Genomic DNA, 20,787 nt, shown 5'->3' on the forward strand with positions numbered 1-20,787 from the left:
TTAAAAAAAAGCTCTTTTTTGAAATCTACTTTGAAATACTTTGTTCGTGTGATAATCACTTAGCAGTGAAACCGTTTGGTCAAAACAGCTGCAAAAAAAAGGCTCTGCCAGGAACATTTGGAGGGGAAAAAAGGTGAGAACGCTGCACTGTCTAGATCTGTCGAACAGCTGATCTAATTGCTAAAGTATGATGATATTTAATCACAACCTGTTTCCAAAAAAAGTTGTGGTGCTGTGTGAAATGTGTTTCAACATAAAGCACAATCCTTGTCAAATCGTTTACCTGAAAACGGCACAAAGACATTAAAAAAAAATCCAGGTTTGATCATTTTAAATTTGCTGCCAGCATCAAGTAAAGAAGGCTGAGTAAACAAAAGCCTGGAACCTGTGTAGCATCAAAAATAAAACAAAGTAAGACAAAAATATTAAACAACTGTTGAAACATCTCCTAACTAATTGGTTATATTAGCATAAGGTCAGTAACACGACCGATTATCAAAAAGAGCAAGAAAGCCTCTCAGAGGTAGTGATGGAGAGGCGTCTGCTCCTCTGTGTATTACTGGGTGTGCAAACAGTTCAACAACGATTCTCTGTGCTAAATTTGAAAGGGATTTAATAATACACGGTACATAATATCATCAGTAGATTCAGAGAATATTGAGACATCTCTTTACATAATGAACAAGGCTGCGATCTTCTTGGGCCTTCGAACGGCACATTTGGTTCTGGAAATCACTGCATGAGCTCAGGAACACTCAGCAAACACAGTTCAAAGCTGCAAATACAAAAGAGCCACGCTAAAGGAGAAGACAACAAGAAGTAAAGAAAACTGCCCTTTTCTGAACCTGAGCTCATTTAAGATGAGCTGAGGTCAGGCATTTAATGTTATCTGTGCACAGTCCAAAATCCAGCCTTCATGCTGGTAAATGGCTGCTTTGGTGTACACTGGGTACTTTGCAAATTTATAAAGTAATGCTATAAATGTTAAACAATACATATAGGTTCTTAAGCAACAATGCTGGCATTTTTTTTTCTTTAGAGAAGGTTTTGCTCATTTCATGAAGGTAATACAGCTGCAGAAAGTCTCAATGTATTGTCTTTGTACCACTTTCAGTGAAATACAGTTTCAAATCATAACAATAATTTTATTTTCATTTTACACATTTCCCAAACTTGCATTCTTTTGGAAACAGGGTTTCTGTGTTGGCAACTGACGGGATGTAATGCACATCTAGGTTCCATTAATTATTTTGTTATGGGGAATATTCAGGAGTGAAATGAGTGGTGACGGATTTTAATCAATGCCATACTTATAATGAAATGCAATCTTGCAGAGCCAGAATTGTTTTTTAAAATATTAATTTCACTTTAATGGTCTGCATTAGGCAATTCTGCCTGGCTTAATAAACTTGAAATAGAATTGAGGAAAGTCAATAAGGAATTCAATTACCTTCAAAAAACAACATAAAAAGTGCAGGGCTTTGTTTTTTCTCCCCCAAACAGTAGCTTTGTTTCCAATCCTTAAAAAAACAAACCTCAAGGACATCATAACCTTTTCCCCCCTTAGCCTGTTCTTACTTTATTAATAATGCGACTTAACGTTGGTTTGTGTTTGCGCTGAAAATGGCCTCATCCTCTTCAGTGTGCTTAAAAAATAAGACAGTCAGCATGTTTCATTTTTTTGTGTTTTGTTGGTTCTGTGGAAGGCTGCTGCAACAAGACAGCCACTCGTGAGAAATCTAAATCCCCGTGGGCCAATCTGGATGAGAAACGAAGACTTTGGTTTGTCAGAGTGTCCTTTCTACATCGCCCATCCTCCCTCCCCAAAACACACACACGTACACACACACGCACTTATCAGCATGCACACCCGCCCTGTAAAGGATTTGAGGACAGCCGTTGGACATGGTCTGGCCTGGCATTTTGGAAGGGACGGAGAGGATGGATGTGCAGCAGTGAATATGTACGTGTACACAGCATGTATGAAGAGCATGCCCACACACACTAAGCACTAATAATGCCGTGCATGAAGACGAAGCACAATTCGGAGGCAAGCAGTGGAAGACTGTAGTTGGGTTAGGGGGGGGGTGAAATTGGTCGTCTTGGCCACATGTCCATTTCTGACTCATGACGTCATAGCATCAGACTTTATAACAAGTGTTCACTTACTGAGTAAGCTACCACACTAAAGCCTGATTAATAACCACCCGGGAACAATCCCTACGTCGCTCGCAGCACGTTTTAGGAAACTTGCCCAGAAGTCGTCTTAGCCTTTAAATGATAAAAACAAGACAAGCACGCATGTGTCCTTTGGGGAACCTTGGGTTGGCTTGAGCACACAATTGGATATTAAATGAAAACAATTTACTACTGAGCTTAAAAAGAGCTCACAAATAATTGGAAATATTGAAAAACGCTGTTGATCTTAATTTAACAGGTAACTTCATCAGGAGGAAGCAATTTATTAATCGATCCACTGCCCCGGGAATAGAGGATACTCATGAAGAACAGGGCGATGGGGAAAAAAAAGAAAAAAGATTAAGGCGAACTGAGCCAGGCTGTGAATGCACTTTGACTTGTTCAATACAGTCCTATGTTTCCTGCATCACACAGCCTTCCAGGCAGCGGTAACTTGAGACATGGCACCTCTCTTCCTCCTCCTCCTCCTCCTGAGGGGCTACTGTTTGACGAAGATAATACCAGCCGAGGCGCTTGCGGCTTATATTAAAATGACCTCCTGTGACATTACACTGTCAGAGAGGTCTTGGCACTTTAATAAAGTCTAGATGCCATTTATTTATAATGCATGGGAGAGAAGGAGGGGGGAAAAAAAACAAATGACATTTGCCATGCAGAGCCAGGCAAGTATTATCTGGTCGAGTTGAATCAGGATAAAGTAAATTAATATGCCCACATTATGACAATATAGCCCCCAGCTATGGCTTATCCCTCCCCCTAACCAAAAAAAAAAGGTTAGTCGACAATTGCTGAGTGATTTTTCATAAGATTGGAATCAGAAATGAACACCTGGCAATGGGTTTAGGGGTGTACGGTGAAGAGTGGGACAGTAGGCAAAGCAAAGCATCAAGCAGTCATATTGTTTACTTGTAACTGTTTACTTACTAACTGGACCAATGTTACTAGGAATACCTGCAAGAGAGGAAGAGAAAACAACAATGAATATTAAGGCACATAACACAGACATTAGAAAAAGTTACTTTTGCCATCCGTCCTCACGGGGGACTGACTTCCAGCAGCAACATCCGTGATTCATGCTGCTGAACTCTACCCCTGAAACCACGACATCTAAAGCAATGCCAGCAGTGTGCACCGTGATTTAACGGCATTGCCCGTACCCGTTTATCCTTACGTCTGCTTGGTGTCTCGTGGTTTTCCTCTGTTATTTGTCTTTTGATGTCTTCTGCTGTTGGCAGTGTCAGATAAGGTCACTGCTGCCCTCTCCCACAGCTAAAGGTGCACACCCCTAAATGTCACAAAAATCACTGGAAAACTCATGTCAGGCTCATGACAGTCATGGGATACTTTTGTGATTAGTGAACAGTGCCTGTTTTCATGAGAATTAAGTTGTCAGCACGTATTCCAACACACGCAAATATCAAATGGCATCAACTCAGTCTCTGACACCAAAGGAGGACATATCTTATCCTGTTGCCTAACCGCCCATCCCTCCGCCGAGCAATCTCTTGAGCCAGGCGGCCGCTGAGCAGATAATACAGTCTGTCTCATGCCCACGGTGACCAGATCTCTCCCACACCAGGACACTGGCTGGCTGTGGATCTGAGCACGCTAAGACGTTCACAGGCTTCTTCCGCCGAACCAGCCGCTATCATCTTGGTTTGGGTTTTAATTAGGACCTCAGGACCGAGTGACGCACATTTGTGGCCGCATCAGACAGCACGAAGCAAAGATGATGTCAGACAAAGTGCCGAGGACTCTGCCACGTTTCTCAGTTTGCATCGGTATTCCTCAAAGGCACGTGAATGCACCGGCTGTGTATTTTTGGTCAGCGTTTGTCTTCAGAGGAATTTGCTCTCAACTCTACTTTTTCTAATCATCCCTTTAAGGCGAGGCCCTCCCTCCCATTCGCTCTACCCCCTGCCCTCATTAAGGCAGTCTACCCACCAAAACAAACAACCTGCTCGCCATGAAAAGAGAAGCATGCTGTGCAAGAGTACCCATACTTCTTCTAAACAGTAGAAACACACCAGGACACTGGCTGGCTGTGGATCTGAGCACGCTAAGACGTTCACAGGCTTCTTCCGCCGAACCAGCCGCTATCATCTTGGTTTGGGTTTTAATTAGGACCTCAGGACCGAGTGACGCACATTTGTGGCCGCATCAGACAGCACGAAGCAAAGATGATGTCAGACAAAGTGCCGAGGACTCTGCCACGTTTCTCAGTTTGCATCGGTATTCCTCAAAGGCACGTGAATGCACCGGCTGTGTATTTTTGGTCAGCGTTTGTCTTCAGAGGAATTTGCTCTCAACTCTACTTTTTCTAATCATCCCTTTAAGGCGAGGCCCTCCCTCCCATTCGCTCTACCCCCTGCCCTCATTAAGGCAGTCTACCCACCAAAACAAACAACCTGCTCGCCATGAAAAGAGAAGCATGCTGTGCAAGAGTACCCATACTTCTTCTAAACAGTAGAAACAGAAATGAAATAAGAAGAGATCTCACTCTCCCTCCAGCTCACATCTCTCCTATCATTCACTCGCTATCACACCTGCTGCTGAAGAAGCTGAGAAGGCACATGTGCAGGATTTTTGGTGGGGTCTTTCATCTAATGGAGCCGTCACGAAATATCTCCAAGTACTCAGGGGAAACGAGGGTTTCCCGAGTGTGTGTGTTTGTGTTCGTGCACTTTGATCAAACTGCTGTCATTCAATCACTCTTCCTCTGATCTCTGCCTGCCGGTTGTATTTAGGAGCCAAAGCTATGACCTGCTTGATAACCGTGAAGTACAAAAGTCTATGCTGACACATGGAGACAGAGTGTAATGGGTGTCAGACCTCAAGGGGGTGGACAGATGCTAACCCTGAGACAGGAAGGATGAGGCAGAAACCATCAGGATCCCAGTCATTTTCATTGTCACACTCGGATTTGGGAAGTTGGGCTGGATATAATCATTTGCAAATGAAAGCTGCCACCTCACAAAACACAGTGCAACAGAAAAAAATAGTTTTTTTTGTTTTTGTTTTTGTTTTTCCTAAATAGAGGCCAACAAGTATGAAAAAATTGTTGGGAGACGGGCATGCCAGAGGCAGTGTTTCATTAGTCTTCTTTTCACACAGGTCCTGGTTGATCGCTAATCAAAGCCACAGAGAGCAACAGATATGCTGCACATATGTTCATGATACCTAATGTGCAGTGCATGAACAGAGAGCATCACAATGAAGTTATCATATTTTTTTGTACATAGAGATATCCATTAAAATCCACTGCCCCTGTGAAATAAATGTGCATGTAATGAAACCGGATATTCACGAAGAATTTTAGGTCCTTAACTGAACTGTAAAAAAAAAAAAAAAGGGGGGGGGGGGGGGGGGCTGGTTAAGTAGCTGACAGAGCAATAATACACAAACGTTATCTGCATCTAGTGTGAAAGATTAGCAGGGGGACCCACTATGTTTAATGGAAAAGGATATAAATAAAGAAGCAGAGCTGGTGTGTGTGTGTGTGTGTGTGTGTGTGTGTGAGAGAGAGAGAGAGAGAGAGAGAGAGAGAGAGATCACTAGGTCTTGTTATTACTGTACAGACTTTCATTAGAGTGCACCACAGAAAGTTTACAATTTAAGTAGAGATATTCTTCATAACAGAGAAAATATTCACTATGAGCTCCACTGTACCAGCTACACAAATGCCAAACAGATCACAGCGGTCTAAAAGCCATGTGTTCATTATGCAGCGTGGTCTGTCCTCCACCCATCCTCAGGTTAAATGTATCTATAAAAACTGTATAAATCATGTTTCGTACAAAGACGTGGTTCACAGTGATCACTCATTTGACAAATTACACTTTGCCACTTCACTGGGCTCAAGGCCATAGAACTTTTTCTCTCAGGTCATAATCTCAGACACCAGTGGCCCGTCATTACAATTATTCAGTGCTTTAGGCACAGCCTGTGGGGTCCTAGCAGATCCATGGATCTGAAGTCAGGTCACTGAAATGATTTTTAACCGCCATCGTTTCCAATTCCCCTTCACCTGCCCGGCCTCGCCATTATGGGCCACTGGCTCCAATCTAATTTTGTCTTATCGCACAGGAAGAGCATTAGGAGCCGCATTTGTTGACTCCATTGATTTTTATGTGTTGCGCAGAGATCGCAGTTCTGAGCTGCTAGGCTGGTGAACATGATCTCCTCGGGCCGTGTGATTCACCGCACATTTGGGGTCAGCACATGTGACGCATGTGCAGATCGGTGCATTACAATACAGTGCAGGCCGACTCATGTGGGGCATCAACCGATTTGCAACAAATCTCACTTCACAGTGTGGTTAGAAGTCTCATTGCTTGATGTTTACTCTATATCGGATGGTTTCCAGCTATGCTGTCAAGCATCCAAGATCTCACTAATGGATTATCAGAAACCCATAATAAAATGTTCTCCCATGGATATTCAGCCTTTAAATCTTTGGCATGCATTCTGTTGCATCACTGAACTGGCTCGTCTGTCATTTATTCAGTGTGTCTGCACATGTGCAGAAAGGGCACTCATCTTAGGAAAATTTCTGCATGCTTTCTAGATTTTACTGTCAAGAGCGTTCGTTAGCATGGGGCTCAGCTGGTGTGTGCTTGCGCGTGTATGACCGTGCGTGTCGCTGTGTTGTTTCTGTCTGTATCACTTCTGTTCTGACCTTCAATGTGTCTCACCTGTTTGCTTTGGCAATACCTGGACTTCCCTGGAAAGGCGCTTATCAGCTGAATTTCCACCGCAGGCAAAGTTGGTAATTACTTTCCGAGGCTGCCATCGTTTTATAGCAATCCATCATCATCTAGAGCTCTTTGGCTATATAGAGCTCAGTGGTGGTGACAGGCATTGCTAACTGGTTAGCAGCGGAAAGACTGCCAAAACACAAGCATACAGCATGCAAGCTGATTGAATTCTTCAGGAGCAAAATTACGTCTTGCTCGGCTTCCCTGCTACGTCTTAAAGCCTTGAAGTCCCCAAGAGCCAAGATGGACAAAGCACAGTTAAGATTTCAGGGATGGAACGAGGTGTGCATCAGTGGCAGCACGAAAAGTGAGAAGGAGGGGGGGAAATCTGGAGATGGAAGAAACAAATATTTGAAAGAAAGATTACCGTCACAGCTGCACAGAGCCGAGATGTGGAAAAGACAGAGTAAACAAGCTTGGTCTCTGGGGTGGTTGGGGGTGTTGTGGGGGAGAAAAAGAAAGAAAGGGAGAAAGACAGAGTGAGCATGAAACAAAAGAAAGAGATGGAGCGAGCACAGGCAGAGGCAAGAAGAAGAAGGAGGAGAGAAAAAGGTAGCGGGGAAGATGGGCAGCAGGAGAAGCAGAATGACAGGATGCAAAACAACAGCCAATAAGTTTTAAAGAGAACAAAGAAGGAGAATGGGGGTAAAATGAAAATTCAAATGAGTGGGTGTTATACATGAGAGCAAAGCTCCTGAATGAATGTGTGTAGATGCATAAACATATGACACTAATTGAAATCACAGTAGAGCTCAGAGATGATGAAAAACCCACATTTAAAACATTTATTGGACCTCACTTAAATTCAAAAGGAAATGACAGACCTTCCTTTTTATCGAGCCACGAAGCTAAACAAAAGAAGAAAACACTAAGCGCTAATTTTCTTTAAATGATATCTTTAACAAATGTACTGTGTGGATTGGTTAGTAAAGCAAAGTCTTACTACTGCAGTTGGTAAAACATCACACAGGATTCATTTTAATGCTTTTTGCAAAAGAACCATTTTTTAAGACGGGTGTTTATATCTGCCCAAATCTGCCCAAGTACAGTAATTGTAAGAAAGAGTGAGCTTTATTCCACGGTGGCACCATCAGTTCCTGAGGGATTTGGTCTTGCTGCTGAAACACATAAATCTCACAAAAGGAGGAAGATCGATCAGGCAACCTAAATATGTGTGTGCGCGTGTGTGTGTTTGTTCACATTCCTATGATCAGCTCCCTCAAGTTGGCACTCATTATAGAAAAACCACACAAGGAAAAAATTAACATGCTATGTGTAAGTCCAATGAAATAATACTTGATATTGTCACTGCCGGCTCCAGATATCACAGCGCTTCTCATCATGCTAATGTGGAACGTGGGAGAGGCAAGGTGTTCTGCGTGAGTGGGATGCTGAGGGTTGGGGGTGGATCTTCTCTTCCAGCTGGGGGTGGGGAATGAATCCTGCTGGAGAAATCCACTGCATGTTCGCGCCTTTCACTGCTTTGATCAAAGGGGATCCATAAACTCCGAGGCTGGCTTTAGCTAAATCTGAACAAGTGCCTCTTAATCCTTCTCTGATAAGCCAATCTATTCATTCATTCATTCAGAGAGCAGAATGAACAAATCGGGACTTAATTAATCTGAACGTTAGGCGTCGTTGGATGAAAATAACATTCTCTGAGTGCAAGGAAGTTGCAAAAGTTTAAAAGAAAAGAAGAAAAACTATATCATTTCCTCCTTAATACGGCCATTAAAATGTCTAGACACTCGCACCAAAGACTTTCAATTAGCAGTGTCAGTCAAACACATCACACGATGAAAAACCTGCACGCCGGCCCCTCGATAAACCAAAGCTTACATGTGTGCCGTGCAACAGTGTGATCGTCATAAAAAGGTAATAGCTACAGGTGACTGGTAGGATATGTTATTATGGCTGCCATAACAGCTATCATCAAACTCAATGACTGAACTTTTACAAGGCTGTCACAGTGCAGCAGAGCCATGCTCCCCTCATAACTTCACTGCTTACATCCCCGTGCTGACACTGGTCACAACCTTCAAAAGCCTTTCTCTTTCCTGTCCCACCAGCTTGTCTTTCACTGGTGATGTTCATCGTTTCTTCCATCTGCATTCGATGAAGACAGAATACACCTATACATGCATGAGTGCATATACTGTAAGGAGATATGAAAGCAATTTGAAATGGATTTGAAGGCAGTGTGAGTAGTGACGCACAAGTACAAAGCTGGTCTTATTTTAAATCTTAAGGAAATTCATATTTGTTTGTGCGACTTCACAGACTACCCGCTTCCTATTGTTCTACTTCCCCATGCTGTCTGCAACAGCTCATTCACTGCTGAACATGTAGCAGCTAAGGATGTATGCTTTTATTTTTAAAAGTGGTTTAGTAATATCCTAAAACAGGTCAGCACTGCAGCCTATCCCAGCTCGTATGTTGTTTCTCTCCAAGTTAAAACTGAGATTAAAACATCTCTTTTTCCAAGCGTGACTTGACCAAGAGAGCAGAAAATATTTTTTTACAGATACAGACACAAACAATATAAGGAGACAAATACAAAACTCACAGCTGCCAGAACTTCCTTCCTGTTAAAAGGGAGTTTTTCCTTCCCACATTCACCATGTGCTTGCTCATAGAGGGTCGTGTTACTGTTGGGGCTTTAACTTAGAATAGAAAATTTGGCGCTATATAAATAAAAATGAATTGAACTGATTTGGAGTATAAATGAGTGTTTAGGTGTTAGTTTAGCTACTGAGAAGAAAATATTGATCACTAAACATATTAACTCAGTTTCTCTTAACTTTCTTTTCACACATGCACAGCTTTGTTTTAATCTAACCACATATATGGATATGTGAGCTTCATGTTAGTTACTTTTAAAAAGTCAGGTCAACAAGCAGTCTTACTAGGTTGGACCTACAGCATGCAGAGTGCACCCAGCCCCATTAGGGTAGACAGAAGGTGACTACTGCACATCTCTCTCATGTGTCTTTGTGAGTTGCTTAGCTCACCGAAAGGGACGGATGTACTGAAGAAATTGCTCAATTATGCATTTTTGCAAATGAGATCGCTCCTTCTCTCCCACTTTGTGCCTATGTGTGATGGGTGGGGGCAGCTGTCTTTCTCACCGTGCAGCACACTTGCACACAGAGAAGCCGTGCTCTTAGCGACATCGGTAGAGTGAACTAAATGTTCAAAAGTGCGATTACACTTCGCTAAAGCTGACGTGCAAGAAGTGCTTTACACATATGGTAAAAGTCACATGTGCACCATGGATCTCTCCATCACTGCTGTGGGTGCGTCTGAATGAAGTGCTGAGGAGCATTAACTGAAAAGTGAGTTACATCAGAATAACAGACTGCTGCCACTTTAACAGACTGATGAAGTCAGGAATGTTACCTACAGATGACCCTGAAACCCTGAAAGTATTTTTTAAACAGAGCAAGGTATTTTCAACATAGAAGTTCTAAACATGCCAATTTCCTTTAGAGATCATAAATCATATCATAAAATTCGCACACAATAACAGAATAATAAAAAAAATTGACCAGGTTCGATGTTATTAGCCTACTGAAAACAGATCTTTTTGTAGACCGATAGCACAAACCAGTGCTGTGAAAACATGTGTTTTAACTTTGTAATGCTTGAAGCTGGTAAAACTGAGGGTTATCTTCCCATTTACATACAGTACAAAAACTTAAGCAGGGGTTTGAGCTGACACTGTCACTGAGAAAGCATTATGCCAATAACTAAAGTTGGGAATTGTAGTCTCAAAGAAGACAGTCACTGGGACCCTGCACGGGAATGAACTGCGAGGTTGCAGACCAAGAAAAACTTCACCTCTGCAGAAAAGTTGCCTTCAAGCCAGACTCAAGCAAGCTAATGACAACCTGCAGACAGATTATGCATACTGAGATGAAACCGTTTGGAGAAAGAAGGGAGAGGCATACAACCCAAAGAACAACATACCCACAGTGAAGCATGGTGGTGGGAGTATTTTGCTGTGGGGATGCTTCAGTATATCTGGAACTGGGAATCATCAAGACCGAAGAAATTACAAAAAAGAATATGTGAAGATTTTGAAAGGAAACCTCAAGCACTCAACAGCAAAATGGTTCTGTCTCATCACTTCCAATGCGACAGCGACCCAAAACATAGATCGGTCCTGGCAAAGTACTACCTTCAGAAGACCAAAGCAAACATTATTGACTGGCCTCCCAAAACCCTGACTTGAATCACAATGAAAATCTTTGGGGTGAACTGTAGGCCAAGATCCAAGCCAGAAGACCATCAAATCTGAGGGAGATTAAGAGATTTGCCAGAGAAGAAAGGGCTGAGGTTGCTCAGGAGACGTGTGTGAGACTTACCGAAGTCTGCAACAATGACTGCAGGCTGCTATCCAGCAAACAGGATACACAGTTTACTATTAACATCAGGGAGGCTAATAATTCTATCCATCTGTATTCCATGTGTGAAAAGAAGTTATCAGGTTTATGTGTTTCTTTCAAAAAAAATTCGAAAAACTTGTATTTTTGACTTCTCAAGTTTATCTTAGATGCATGTACTTTCTCACTGTTTCCCAATATTGTACATACTCTGTATCATACGTTCTCTAAATCAAGAGATCCAGTCTGTAAAGTGACAACAAAATGTGAAGAGTTTTGAAGAAGATGATGCTTCATGAGCATAGAACCATATCACCCCATGAGAGCACTTCGCTCTCACATGCACTAAAGCATATAGTTAGGGCTGGATCAGGTGACCCTGAATCCTCCCTTAGTTATGCTGCAATAGGTGTAGGCTGCTGGGCGATTGCCATGATGCATTGAGTTTTTCCTTTTCAGTCACCTTTCTCACTCACTATGTGTTAATAGACCTCTGCACTGAATCACACGCTCTCTTCCACAGCATGTGTTTATCCTGTCTTCCTTCTCAAACCCCAGCCAGTCTTGGCAGATGGCCCCGTCCCTTCCTGATCCTGGTTCTGCCGGAGGTTTCTTCCTGTTTAAAGAGAGCTTTTCCTTCCCACTGTTGCCAAAGTGCTTCCTCATAGGGGGGTCATGTGATTGTTGGGTTTTTCTCTGTATGTATTATTGTAGGCTCTACCTTACAATATAAAGCGCTCTGAGGCAACTGTTGTTGTGATTTGGCGCTGTATCATTTTTTTTATTGAACCGAATTGAAATTGAATGAATGGATCTTTGCATACTGACATCATACACATGCAGTACTTGAACTAACTCATTTCTTTAGCACACAAACTGCACAGAGAAACATGGGTTCTCTAAATCAAGTCATCCATTTGAAGTGCATACACAGATTCTGGGTTTAATATAACACAGAGGATATATTTTTACAATCTGAATTCAACTTTTCAGAGGCCACCAGTTTTCTGCCCCCTCCACCGCCAGCTTCTATTTCCCTCAGTGTCCTCAGCCCTACAGTGAAATGAACTGCCATGGTTAATTCTCCAACTGATCTCTCTCCTTCTGTCTCCACAGAGGAAGGAAGCAAGAATGAGTGAGGATGAGAGAAGCATGGGTGGGGTGGCTGGGTGGGTGGGTGTGTGTGAGGGGCTGAGGGGGTGAGAGACGCAGATGAAAAGAGCGAGAAAGACAGAGCCACCCCAGAAGGCTGAGTTAGCTGTGACAGAGAGCGATGCCCACTTCCCCTCCTTCTATCCTTGCCATTCCTTTTTTCATCACTTTCTAAATCCCGCTCTTCTTCTGCGCTCTCAACACAGAGCCATTGTAAGACGACATATCAACGACCCCCCAACCCCACCACCCACACACACACACTGCACCCCTCCCCACACCCAGACTCCACACCCTCTCTGAATGATGATTCATCGAGCTCCTTATCGCATCAGACTACTTGATGGGCATAGTAAAAAGAAATTAAATCTTAATTAAATTTTCATCTTTGACAAATTTGTCTCTGCAGAGCTGCCATATGCTCGCTGGGTTTGGGGGAAAACATTGAGAGGGAAGGAGACTTTTGGAATTGGTGTTGAATGGGCTTGAAAATTACAAAACAGCACAAGGTGCATTTTTCTGTCAGCCTTGAGCATTTTCTTTTCTATTCAGGAGGGATAACCTTGCATTCCTATAGATTTTTCACAGCGTTATTACATTATGGATTTTTCTTCCTCCAAGACAAAGTATAATAACGCACTTTATACTCGGACTGTTTTTCATCACTTGCAGGGCAAAGGGAGCATGTGTGCGTGAGTGTGTCCTTGTGTAGTTATGAATGTGTGTATGTTTGTGTGCATGCAGGCCTGGATGATCACCTGTGTGTGTGTGAGTGTCACCTTTTTTAATAATGTGCTGTCAATCTGGGCTCTGGGAATGGGCATTTCACTAACCCTCCCTAAGTCTCATAACGTGGATCCTCTGGGAGGTAGAATAAGTCATCAGTGGCCGGCGGCCGGGAGCCCTCGAGCGCCGCAGAGAAAGGCAGAAATCACAGCGGATGCAATAAGGAGACAGGGTGGAATAAAAGTTGGGCTTTCATATTAATGCCACGGCACTCAAAGTTATAGCCCTGCTGCTCATCACTCTTTCTGGAAATGATGTAAGGGAGTAGTAGTGGCTGCTCTGGAGCCTGTGTTCACGAGGGGCAGTTGATACTCACTGTTTTTGTGCTAATTGTTTTGTTAAATACACTCACAGATCCATCGCCTATTTACACACTGAAGTCTGCTAACAGCAGAAAGTCTAAAGGTGAGACGCAGTACCCGGATCATCTCCCAGCCCCACATTTCAATGACACTAAACTGCTGTATGAACAGAGTACTTCCCATATTGTGTGTGTACCCCAGGAAGAACACACATTCCTGCCTTTCAGTTTAGGAACAAAATAAACAGCGAGCAGTAAAAGTCTGGGGGGAAAGAGGCCATGAAATGATAATATATTCCATATTTCTCAAGCTCATAGACTGCTGTATTTCTCCTTCTTGGCAAGGGAAGTTTTACTGTAAATTCCAATATTACAAACAGTTGCCTTCATGCAGTTGTATACTTCTTTCCCTGAGGTTTGCTCAGGGCTGCAAGTGAGATTCAACAAACTTTCTTAAACTCACATTTTTAAAATCAATTAATTATGATTAATGTGATGAAGGTGATGATGATCATTTGGCTGCTGGGGGGCAGCGGGAGCAAGCTGAGAACAAAGCATTTTCATTTCATCACCTTACACAGCAAGGAGAGCTTTCAAATGAAGTCATGACTCTGGCCACCTGGTGAACCCAGGACTAATTTTCACTCCTCATTGTTATTTTGTTCCCTTGTCTGCACTGTGGTTTGTTACCAACTGCCGAGGTTTGATGTCAGTTCACTAGTTGAACTCTCTCTGCTTGGTTCATCCACAAAACTGCATTTGAAAAGCAAAACAAAAAGTATTCAAAAGTGTAAAACAAAGAATTCCTTGTTGTCCTTGCATTAAGTCAGATATAAAACATGGGTCCACACCAGCAAATGTTCTTCAGGCTCTGTGAGAAGAAGATGTGATGTGACGTCATGCCAACGCATTAGACAAAAGGAGGTTGGCCCACTTACTTCAGCTCGAGCAGGAGTAATTGCCTCTGTTCTACATTAGCATCGCAGCTGCAGCTTAACAACATTATTTATTAACTGTAATCTGTGTTGTTTATTAGTGGAAAGCTCGAGCCCACTTCAAAATATAACAATATGAGATTATGCAGTCTGGATGCACAATTTCCCCATTGGCAACATTTGTTAGCATTCTACTTTTTAATTGTGACATTCCTTTGTGTTTCCGAAAACACCTCGGGATCAAAAGTAGAGAAGCCTTCTGCTAAATGCGCATTTCAAAATCGCAGAGAGCTGCCCCAACCTTCGTCCCCCTGACCAACGCCTCCAGCGCTTCCGGTGGATAGCGAGGTTTTCCCAACCCGTTTGAGAGTCACAGTCTCTCCAGCGTATCCTCAGTCTGCTCAAAACATCTCACCTTTGAGACGCCCAGGAGGCATCCCTAGCGAGACGCATTAAAAGTAGCCAGTGGCTACCCCATTGGCTACTTTTAATGCAGAGCAGCAGCGGCTTTACTCTGAGCTCCCCATGAATGACTAAGCTCCTCATCCAATCTCCAAAAATTCCTACCTTACAATGGTGAAGAGGTCTGTATGCCTGAGTGATCCCAGGAGCTGTGCTGTCAGGTCCAACTGGGCCCTACAGTCCTGGTTAAAGGGCCAAACTAATGCGGTCCTACTGACCACTATGAACTCCTTGCATCTTTTGAGCAGGACTGAACAACACAATGCAGCCAAGATGTAATTTTTCAAAAGCATGAAAAAGTAAAGGAGCACACGTGTGTGTTGGTTTGTATTTAGCCTAACGTTACATAACTTTGTAAGCAGCCTGTTCTATTGCAACTTCTCGAAATTCCTGTTTAGTAGAAATAAAAGTTTATAACTAATAAAGTTGTAATGCAGTTTAGAATTTTAAGCAAAATAATCATGTGGTTGCTGAACCTCCCACAGATTTATATAATCAAGAAAAATCAATTTTGCCTGAAGGATGGAAAGAAGTATGAAAAAGGGCACACACTGTTAACGGGAAAACTACAGGCCCGTAAGTCTGACATCTACAGAGGCGATGCAAAACCTCATCAGTACCTTTATTGTTGACAATGCGCCACGTAGAATTTCATCAGCGAGCAGGTGCATTTAGTTTCTTAGGTACACCTGTTTACCTGACAGTAAATCTCTAATTAGCCAATCACATGGTAGCGATTGAGTGCAAGCAGACATGGTCAAATATCAAACTGAGCGTTGGGAATATTGAAGAAAGGTGATTTAAGTGTCTCTGAAAGTGACAGGTTTTTTACTTACCGCCCTGGGCTGGTTGCTAGTTTAGTTTCGTTCTTAAATTAAAGCAAAAAAAGTGATAGAAAACGAGTTTACACAAGAGCTACTAAACTAATCCAAGTGTCAAAGGGCTGTCACCTGTGGACAGGTTAAGAAAGGTTCACAGATACCAGATGATACCACAGTTAAACCTGTGATCCTCTTTTGGAACAACATAGAAGATTTAACATCCTTTAAATAAATTCCACTAATATTGTCCAGTAGTACTTAATAATATGGCCCACGACTAAGAGTGCTGTAATTACATGAAATTTCAATGTATTTTATTGGAAATTACATTGTAATTAATTTACGCGTGGATAGTTAAAGGTAGGCACACTAGAATAAGGAGATAATAAGAAATAATTGCACTGTTAATATTTTATTAGTAATTTTAGGTAGTGCATGAGTAGTTTTAAGTACTGGAACTTCAAGTTTTTTGGGGGGGTTGTTTTTTTGTTTTGTTTTGTTTTTGTTTTTGTTTTTTACAAAAAAGGAGACACAAATTACTCTATAAGTAATTTTAAGTGCTGCATAATTTGTTTGGAGTGACTTAACTTTGCTTAAACTTCCAGGTATTTTACAGGAAAGCAGACAATACTTCCCTCAACACTGCTTTTCAAAGTTATGCTTGGACAGTGATGATAAAAGACAACAAAGTTGACTCCATCATTTAAAGATCACACAGTCCTGCAAAGTCTGTTTGTTGTTGCTTTCTTTTTCTTGTAAGTTAGTAAGGGAAAACGGCCCTTATCACATTTATGTGGTAAAATACAAGTTAAATAATAGAGCACCATCATGCATAATGAATATTATATAAAGATGTATACATATTCAAAAAACATACTTGTTAAGTGTTGAGTGTGCTTGCAATATAAGCTGGAGAAATACTGTTTGTTTCTCTGCAAAATTACCAAGAAACTACACAGTACTTCAATTTACTTAAGCAGTAGTTAAACAGTATCATTTGTGTCTCCTGTGAAGCTGGCAGAATTATTGGAACAAGTCTGCCAGAGATCAGTAACATCTTCCCCACTCGCTGTCTGAGGAGGGTGCACAGTATCCTGCGGGACCAACATCACCCTGCGCGCCACCTTTTCCATCTGCTGCCCTCAGGGAGAAGGTACAGGTCTATACAGGCCAGAACATCCAGACTGGCCAACAGCCTGTATCCACAGGCTGTGAGGCTCCTGAACTCTCTGCCCCCCTCTCACGGACAATAACCATATCCAACTTCTTAATAGCAATGAACTGGTCTGCATTGGTGCATCATATCTTTATTCTCTTCCCCCTCCTGCCCCCCCCCCCCCCCCCCCCCCCCCCTCTTTCTTAAATAGATAACTATCATATCTGATATCATATCTCACAGTACAATAATATTGAATGGGTTGCATTGTTGTATTTTGTCATGTTTCTCAGGTCTTTGTCTGAATTTCTACGAACATTATTGCTAAGGATTGTCTTATTGCATTGGAGTCACACTGGGTTAAATATGTACACTTGGGTTTTAAGGGGTATTTATTATTTTCTTCTTTTTTTTGGGTTGTATGGAAGCCCCAAACGCAATTTCATTGTTCTTGACAATGACAATAAATAAATAAATACTTAAATACTTAAATACTCCTTTCCTGTAAAATACCTAAAGTTACACACTACTTATATTTACCTACAGTATAATTATTTCTTTGTTTCCTGTAAAAACCTGACTTATTATTCCCTTGTTCTAATGTACCTAGCTTTAAATATCTGTAGGTAACTAAAATTACATTGTAATTTCAAGTGTTAATTACAGGGGACTTACACTAGTTTGCTAAAGTGCTACCCACGTTTCTCTATAAAAAGGGAGAAAAATGATTCTTTTTTTGCACAGGCTGCATCAGCGTATAACGAGCTTCCAGAGGACGTAGTGCAGGTTCTTTCACTTCACTCTAATTAGAGTGGTCGAGAAAAGGACATTTTCTAGAATACAGAGCTGTAGAAGAGAGAACAACATCCTATTTACACTGTGGTCTTTTAACTAGACTGCACTCTGGTCTGGAAACATTTGCTTCAACATAACATCACTAATCATACACACATCTTTTTTGCATGCTGTTAATTGCTTCACTTTGCTTTGAAACGCCACAGCTCAGCATCTCTGAATGCAACGACCGTCTGAACTCTCTAAAAGGACACACAGGATACTGATAATTAGGACTGGACTTTTATCACTTGTCGCTGTAGATGCATTTTTTTAAAAAACAAATTCAACAAATTTTCCATTATTTTGTTGAGATCTATAAGACCTCCTGAAAGTCCTACACTGCCATGTCATCCATCTTTTTAATTAGCCAACACGTCAGAGGTGTGCTTGTGTTCGAGTGTGCGTGTACTCACAGATATTTGCGGTGCCCTTGGGTATGGGCAGGTATGAGCCAGCACTCCACGCTCGCCCCTGGTAGTTCCTCTTACAGCGGCCGCAGTCGGGCCCAGTGGTGTTGTGTTCACACTCACAGCTCAACTTCTCTTTGTCATACACGCAGCTGTTGGCGTGAAGATTGCACTTGCACCTGTCAAAGCAGAGGAGGGGCAGGGTTGAAAGAGGACAGGCACGTCAACATGAGTGAATTTTCCGGTGCTGAATAGAGAACAGACGGCTTTTATTTTGTTGGACAATGCTGCTGAAGGGCAGCGTGTCCTTGAATAGCAGTGGCACTGGAACACAGGCAGAGCTGCTAAAACAGTCGCCTTCTCAACTTCAAGAACTGCTAGTTCAAAGAAGGCAGGCGACTGCACGAATGAATCCGGCATCATTATTTCCTCCGCTTTTTTTCTCCCCCTCTCCACTCGGGAAGGTAGCTCGGTTTTAATTGTCCCACTGGAGGATGCGTAATTGTTGTAAGGTCACAGCTGATGGACACGAGAAGATCGAGAGGGAGAGGGGGACAAAGAGGTGCAGGGAGGGCCGAGGAAAACAAGCTAAGTTAAATTGCGAAACAAGCACTTGGAGATTGAAGACGTCGAAAGGCTCACAGCTCCGAAAGATGACGAATACCGAGGAGTTAGCCAGAGGGCGGCGTGGAGCAACAGTATGACTACCTTCTCCATGACAAATTAATATGAGATGAGATCTCAGAAGCACATTTTCAGTTTGGAAAGAGGGACTCCCTCAAGGTGCACTAAATCCTCACTCACATCCTGCTCACTAGAACATCCATTTAACAATAAACTCAGCAGATTCATTTTCTGCTGTGGCTAGATGAGTATTGGGGGGGGGGGGGGGGGGGGGGGGGGGTGTATCTGTTAACTTAATTTATGAGCTTCAGTCAAGCACTTTGAATTTTTAGACCTTTGCTGCAGACAACAACATGACTGAATGTTTCCACATTTCTCAGAGATGAACTGTGAAAATTTGGTGACAATGCATTCTAACATAGTCTGATTTAAACATGAAGTAGGAGTAGGAGAATATTCCCTGCCCACAAGTAGATTAAAGGATTAAAAAAAATCTTTTATACTCAATGGCTGTCTACATTTCTACTTTCAGGTTCCGCCAGTGTTATGTCGGTTGTTTTGTTATTTTGTCCATTTTCTTTATAGAATCACTACTTTTATTTTGACAGCTAATGCTGAAAAAGGTGGCGCGACACACTCCCCAAAATCATCACCGTCAAGCATAACCGTGTTGTTTTTAAAGAGTACCTGCCATGATCCCGAGACACTGCCTGCACTGGCTGAAACAGGCATGACTCACCATAGATTAATGGTGTTGTATTTGTTTAGTTTGAGAGAGGAGGAAAAATGCTGAGAGTCAGGTAAAATGCCACTGTTCAAGCCTGTCTCAATCATTTTAAAGTGCAGTTTCATTCAGCATACTGGGAGTGCCTTACAAATGTCTTTTCTTTCTTCTTAAATCAAAGGAAATGTACACAAAAAGAAAGAAAATTTGTGTTTGGTCGATTATTCCTTTGTTGTAAGAACGCTTCTTGGTAATCAATCTTTTACTGTTGGAAAGCCTATTTATTGCTGTGAATGACCACAGCAGACCCGGTGACATCAACATGCTTTGCAGCATTCTTTATTAGCACACACGGTTGCTGTTCACAATGCACACAGTGCTGCAGCTCTCCCGCTGCTCAACATTACCACAACAACCCCAACCACAGGAGACAGTACAATATTTAAGTCGACGGGGCGTGATTGCAGATGCCGTACAGGTGCGTCCGCCTTCCCTGCACGGTACCGCAGGCCCTGCCCGACACAATTGCCCTTTACATGTTATCACATTTGTAAGGAAAATGCATTTGTGGGTTGAGCAACAGAGTTGAGTCGATGAGTTGTACCCATGAAAAACTTGCAAAATCTTCTCTGTCAATGCCAAACAACTTATTCTGATGTAGATGCTTGTTTGGTGTCATTTATTGGATGTCTGGATGATTGAAAGCTGATGAAACAGAGTGGCAGTTTAACAGCTTACTCATTTAATAAAGAGGGGCCTCAGTAACATGTGGAAGAACCACTAAATGCCCACAACAGCCTGGCGCCTCCTCTGCATGCTGGTCACACATTGCTGTGCGGTGGCCAGTGTTGGGAAGGTTACTTTTAAAATGTATTCCATTACAGATTACAGAATATATGCCCCAAAATGTATTCTGTAACGTATTCCGTTACGTTACTCAATGACAGTAACGTATTCTGAATACTTTGGATTACTTAATATATTATCATGCTTTTTACAACAACGTGAATGTACTATTGCTGTGATTTATTACTATTACTGAAGGTCCGCGACTCCGAACTGTAGTAAAGGGACCTCTGACTAATACGGCGGGGTCCCTGTCGGCTCGTAGTCGAAAAATAGCTTTACTTTGTTGTGTGGGTCAACTTTTCTTGCGAGAGACAGAGAGAGGCGTTGAAAGGCTGCTCCAACGGAACTTATTGTTTTCGGAGGAAAACACGAACACGGTGTACAGTCGAGTC

General features: G+C 42.3%; 1 protein-coding gene across 2 annotated transcripts in view; it reads right to left on the reverse strand.

The window, feature by feature from the left end:
- The window catches only part of ntng1a (netrin g1a), a 113,341-nt gene that overhangs the window by 15,938 nt on the left and 76,616 nt on the right, over positions 1-20,787 (reverse strand). For both annotated transcript variants that reach the window (XM_085361950.1, XM_085361951.1), the window contains exons 3-4: positions 18,205-18,377; positions 3,124-3,150 (exon numbers count right to left, since the gene is read on the reverse strand). In XM_085361950.1, coding sequence (XP_085218076.1) covers positions 3,124-3,150; positions 18,205-18,377 — 200 coding nt within the window. The remainder of the gene's footprint in view (positions 1-3,123; positions 3,151-18,204; positions 18,378-20,787) is intronic.

Source organism: Diplotaxodon limnothrissa, linkage group LG9 (genome assembly GCF_057381915.1).
Source record: "Diplotaxodon limnothrissa isolate DT_005_m linkage group LG9, D_limnothrissa_male_GT1.1, whole genome shotgun sequence".
NCBI classification, from domain to species: Eukaryota; Metazoa; Chordata; class Actinopteri; order Cichliformes; family Cichlidae; genus Diplotaxodon; species Diplotaxodon limnothrissa.